Source organism: Aplidium turbinatum, chromosome 7 (assembly GCF_918807975.1).
Source record: "Aplidium turbinatum chromosome 7, kaAplTurb1.1, whole genome shotgun sequence".
In the NCBI taxonomy this organism is placed as follows: domain Eukaryota; kingdom Metazoa; phylum Chordata; class Ascidiacea; order Aplousobranchia; family Polyclinidae; genus Aplidium; species Aplidium turbinatum.
This window is the reverse complement of record NC_137478.1, coordinates 26051439-26057151: the sequence shown is the minus strand read 5'-3', so window position 1 is coordinate 26057151 and position 5713 is coordinate 26051439. Positions and strand designations below refer to the sequence as shown.

At 40.7% G+C, this 5713-nt stretch overlaps 1 protein-coding gene across 1 annotated transcript; it reads right to left on the bottom strand.

Moving 5' to 3' along the window:
• Positions 1 to 1158: 1158 nt before the first annotated feature.
• On the bottom strand, positions 1159 to 5370 carry LOC145774517 (secretory carrier-associated membrane protein 1-like). The gene is made up of 3 exons (XM_082585773.1): positions 4672 to 5370; positions 4411 to 4587; positions 1159 to 1308 (listed from the first exon to the last, which is right to left on the bottom strand). The coding sequence occupies exons 1-3, from the start codon at positions 5368 to 5370 to the stop codon at positions 1159 to 1161; spliced, it is 1026 nt and encodes a 341-aa protein (XP_082441899.1).
• Between the last annotated feature and the right edge of the window lie 343 nt (positions 5371 to 5713).

Here is a 5713-nt window from a genome sequence, read left to right as displayed (position 1 = left end):
CATTGTTAAGTTGGATTTGCATCATAAACATATAGTCAGGGTTCGCTGATTGTCCCTTTTAATTGATCCTAATGACATAATATAAGTTACGAGATTTTGATTGTGCTAAAGTGTTCTAATCAAGTTTGATATTGCCTTTATTCTGTCAAGCTTTGTGGCCCACTGGAAATAACACCACAGCCCACCGGCTGAAAACCACTGATCTGGGAGGTCAGACATCATAGTTTGCAACCAGAACAACTGAACATTTCACACTGTTGGTTCAAACGATTATGGAGAATGTCATAAAAGTGTGACTTAAAAAAAAATTGAGTAAAATAACAGACTCTGAGCGAAGCCATGCTATGGGAGGAGGAGAATTTTTTTCTCCAAATGATATTGGCAGGAAAACGATCTGTATAGGTCGCCATGGGTATTGGTTTTAAAGGTGGACGTATGAGGAAACAGGGACATCCAAAAAGAACATGGAAATAACAGATGAATGATGAGACAAACAAAGTTGGACTGACGGAGGAAGATGCGATGAACAGAATGAGATGGAGAAAAGGGGCAAACAAAATTGCTACAAAGAAAAAATCGGTCATCTCCACTGGTGGAAACCAAACCGAATTTGGTTAATGATAATAATGTAGGTTTGTAATTAAACTGCTGATGTAGAAACAGACGTTTCAACCAAAACTAAACTTTTCAAGATTGCGAGAACAGTTGAGCACTAAAAAATTAGCGCACATTAGTACACACAGTGTTCCTGAATAGCGATTACTAACTGTGTGCATGATTGCAACACAGATGCAACAAAAGTTTACATTTGAACTTACAACAAAAACGAAAATATATATTTCAATTGTAACACGAAGTATGGGTCAGCAACCAGTAAATTGGTTGAATATACAGTAGCCTAGCTTTTTATACCACCATTTATTAATTGTGAAGAATACAAGACATGAATCATGCTAAAGTCCACTATTTGCTGGAAATGAAAAAAGAAAACTAGGATGAAGAAGCAAAAATTCCATTGTAGTAGATTAATGCCGTACAAGAGTTTTATGTGGTGAGCAATGAGCATTGCACGAAACTACTGTGTTTTAACTCTTTTTTTGTTGATTTCAATCATTCAAGCACTGCAACGAAACTGCTGCAAATTAATCATCAGTTACTTCAATTCCTCCCTCCAAGGCTTCCTTGGACAGCGGACGTAGCAGCTGATGCTGCTGCAGTTTGCACTCCCGGATTCTTCATGACATCAGTGGCAAATTCACGCTGAGCACTCTCGAAGCTAGCGCCGGTGGACCGATATATCGAATGAACCTGAGAAATTTGATAGCATGTTGAGAGAAACAGTCTGTGTTTTTGTCATATCCAGGCATACACCCGGTAGTTTGATTTAGACTAAGTGGGGACTGGAAGGCAAAAAAGCCAATCTTTGTGTTCACCGTTACGCATGCCTTAAAGCGTCTTATCAAAGATATAGCTATACCGTTTGCTCTTAAGCGAAGTCGAACTGGCGCCTTTTTGAACGTCGATTCGGGAATCTCACCACTAGGCTATGATGTCTGTGCTGATTAGGCATAACATATGAGCGTCTTGAGCGATGATGTGATCTCGATTTTTCCTTCTCCATAGAATCTGCTAGCAGCTACATCATCTTCAGTTAAGCTTATAAAAATGATCTAGCTCAGGGCTACTCAATTGGCAAACCGCGGTCCGAATCCGAACCTTCTGGGTGTTGATGGTGGACCTTGCTTGAGCTTTTGAAAGAAAAACCTCATTGCCACATTTCAGGGCTTCTTTAAACAGATTTCTATTGGGAAGAAGCAATTTTTACTGTGATTATCCTAGTTACTGGGGGGTTTCGACTTCCAGACTCCCAACACTTTCTCAGAAATCCAATTCGAGTTACATTTTACCTAAAAAAGTGGTTTGGTACAGATAGTTTAACTTTCGTGGTTGCGTGTGAAACAATGTATTCACCGGACCGCTAAAAATATTCAACTTGTCAAACTGGACCTTTGTTGAGATTAGTTGAGTAAACCTGATAATCTAAAGGCTTCATTCAGTTCGGAGTAATATTGTGGCTTGGTCTGGACCATACTAGAGCGCAGTACTCCGCAGTTGAATAGCAAAAAGCCAAGTGCTGTTTACCACCGTGCGTGTTCATCTGCTCCCTAGTTTGAGTTGTCGAGCTTTTGCAAAAGGTTGCTGCCAACAGCTAACAGCAGATGACGTTTATTAACCAATCAGAAGGTAATATTTAAATCAGCTGATTGCAGTCATGTACATCAGCTTCGTTGATAAGAAGTTGAGCAGCTGGCACGAATGGGTGTCTTGCTTTCAGTTTTCAGTGAGCCTCAACTGTCTCCGTACGGGCGTCGGGCTTTTCCGCTCAACCATGCACCAATGGGGAATGGCCTCTTCCTCCTCCTGTGAATGTGGTGCCGAGGAACAGACCGCAGACCACATCATCAATGACTGCTTCATCTTCAAGCCACTTAACGGAGTGGAAGGTCTGCGTGTCATGGATGATGAAACCAAAGACAGGCTGCTCTCTAGTAGCCTTCCAGTGTAGTCCTGGAACATCGTGAATCTGGGGTGGTAAAAGGATAGACCCTCGGCCCCAGACGCTCACACGACGACGACGATTGCAGACATGTGACTCAGGCACGTGATATTGTGAGGGTTCTTAAAACATTTCTGATAGAAAGTAAATCTAGTGAACGTTTCGCCTTTGCCAGAGTGGCCTGGCGATTTTAGAGTTAAGTTGTCATTTCGATGAAGTGGGTTTGATTCTGCCCTTGTCATTACTTTTTTTTTTGTATTTCCCAAACAAAGTTCAAAGCAAGAATCAACTCTCTGGCTGAGAGCTGGAAGGGTGACAATGACTGCAGCCAGCTGGTTCATAAGGAAAATTGCCCTATGTTCAAGTGTCTACTGATCATAGCTACTGATCAAAATACCCTATTTGCTGCAGCGACCTACAGATAACAAATACAGTACACAGTTCTATCACAAAAGCTCAGTGATAAAATCACTTTGTAAAAGCTTAAAAATGATGCTAATATGCAGCTAATATGTATGCTAGTATGCACACATACTTTTAGTAGGCTACTTCAGTATGCCTTGGTATGACAATAAATGGCTTACCTGAAGGTGAGCATCATTTAAACTTGAAGCAAAGATGATGATAAGTGACATTTTTAGCCGTCATTGTCAGCATTTAGTAACAATGTCGAAAAGACACTTACCGTACCATGTATTCAAGTATAAGACATGAAATTTTGTGCCAAATGCCATTGCCTACCCAAAAAACTAGGAGTGCAACTTGTATACAAATTATTTCAAATTATAACTTATAAATTTCATTACGTTCCAAGAGGCCTGAGTTAGGGCAGGCCTCGAAATTCACGGCGGACACGGCGGTCATGTCCGCCGTCACAGCATGTGATGTCCGCGGGAAGTACCATTTAGATCGGTCATATTTGTCCGCCGAGAAATAACACAGGAACTAGCGATACAAATCGTCATTGCATAGCACGAACAACTGTTGCGAAAATCATATTTCCCGCGCATTCTAGCGCGCATCTAGAAAATGTGAATACTGTATCGTATACCTTAGTTTCCATTCAAGCAGGAAAACTTCCAATTTTTACGTTGCTTCAACAATTGATGACATTGAATCAGCGTAGAAAAGGTGAATTCTTCGCCAAGAATCGATGGGAGTACCAGTTCAGTAGCCTACTTCTACACTGATCACGCGCAACTTATTTCAAGTCTTACGTCACAACGTCTAGCTTTGATCTCCGAGTAATATTGATAAGGCAAGGTTGGTTACAAAATTTGTTAAGCTTTGGTATTACAGTAAAAAAGAAAAGGCCCAGGAAAAATTCACTTTTGCTCACATGACACGCAAAAATGAACCTAAAGAAAAAAGCCCAGAGAAACTTTGCACAGCAGAAAATAGTAGCGTTAGTGTAGAAGTTTTCCGACTCGTGCCCAGCCTCCCAGAGCATTGTGACGTAAGAAGCCACACGATTTCGTTCGATGCAAGTTCAGTTATGCGGCGTATCAAGCAGCTACACGGCGTTTTGACTCTTCAAGCGCACGTCGTTGATCTGATGAAAGCCTTTCAGAGTGACTTCACTGAAATTTTAAAAAGCCTTCTAAACCTTAGCTAATTAGCTATAGTTCTCAAATGGTAAAGAATTATCAAGATAAACTGATTGAGCTTGACGATCGACGCTAAAGCTGGTGTGTCCGCCGTGAGACTTAATTTGTCCGCCGAGATAGCTGCTCAGACCGGGTGCGACTTAAGGGGTGCGACTTAAATTCGAATAAATATATATGGTAGGTCTAGACTGGCAGTTTTTGCTTTGCAATGTTAATGCAATAGGTTAAAATAATCATGTTACATGCCTTTTTCAAGAGAATCAGTGATAGCACTGCCATGACTGTAAAAAATGAAGCTTGGATGCAAGCGTATACACCAACGCCAACACTTCCCTTGTCTCCTCCTATATGTTCCCATGCTACAATCCAACCTGCCCAACCTGCACTAGGAATCCCAACGGCCATCAAAACAGCACAACAGACCTAAACATAAAAGACGGAAGTTTTAATCAAAAAGAATTCTTTACTAAAAGTTTACAGCAATTGAATACCATTACCCTTCCTCACCTGGAAAAACATCATGAAAAAAAACAAGAAAAAATTGAAAGAGCTGTCACTTCGAAAGGCCTTGTAAACAGGTCGATACCAACAAAGAGAACAGGGTGTGAAAAGCAACAACCATAAAATTGACATTCCAAACAAAACACCTTCTCCAGAATCAACACAGAATATAGCCAAGCATGCAAACAGGTTATTGAAGAGTATGAAGACATAAAATATCCACAGATAATAAAGCAGCTTGATGGTTGTTTGAAATTCATTAGGGATGTCAACAGAGAAATCCTGATAAAAGCAGGGGCCAACAGGAAACCATTTTGGTAATGGAGGCCAGTTGTTCTGCCGTGGATTGTACGATGAAGATGCCATCTGTTGTTCACGTCGTTGAAGTTCTTCAGCTTTTTTCTCTAGCTCCTCCTGACGTCGCAGCAATTCCTCCTGTCCTGGAACAGCAGCAGCAGGAGGAGCTGCTGCCACTGGTGGTGCAGATACATCACCTTCTCTACCCCCAGAACCATAATTAGCATAAGGAGGAGGTGGCCCAGTTGCCTGCATCATTGCTGGTTGACTGGCTTGATTAGCTGAAGTTGCAGTATCACCAAAGGGATTAAAGTTCTCCAAACTTGGCCTCTCAGAGTTTGATGTAGTTTGTGTAACAGATCCACCTTTAACAGGATCAGCAAATGGGTTAGCATCAAAGTCACTCATATTTAATTTTGCCAGCTGACAAATCCTACAAAAAAATATCGATCTGGAAAAGATAAAGTAATATTGTTAGTTCAAAGTTACAATATCAGAGACCAAAAGTCTTACTTAAACTTTAGAAGTTTGGTGGGATACTTAAGACTAGTTTGCTATAGCTTTTTATTTACTGACACGATGAAAACAAGTAACAGATGCAAGGGGAACTAAAACTTTCTTGTGCAACTAGCCTAAAACATGGCAACATTTTTAAATGGTTCTGACTTGAGTAAAACTGATGCTTACAAAGATGAAGACATAGATACGACAATGGGATATAAAAATTGTCTTCCATAACAAATTGTATTGT

Excerpts from the sequence above, each read along its gene's own strand:
- LOC145774517 (XM_082585773.1), bottom strand. The coding sequence starts at position 5,370 with ATGAGTGACTTTGATGCTAACCCATTTGCTGATCCTGTTAAAGGTGGA. Across the intron at positions 4,588-4,671 it reads TTTTCATGATGTTTTTCCAG|GTCTGTTGTGCTGTTTTGAT; the intron begins GTGAGGAAGGGT and ends TTTTATGTTTAG. Across the intron at positions 1,309-4,410 it reads CACTGATTCTCTTGAAAAAG|GTTCATTCGATATATCGGTC; the intron begins GCATGTAACATG and ends CAAATTTCTCAG.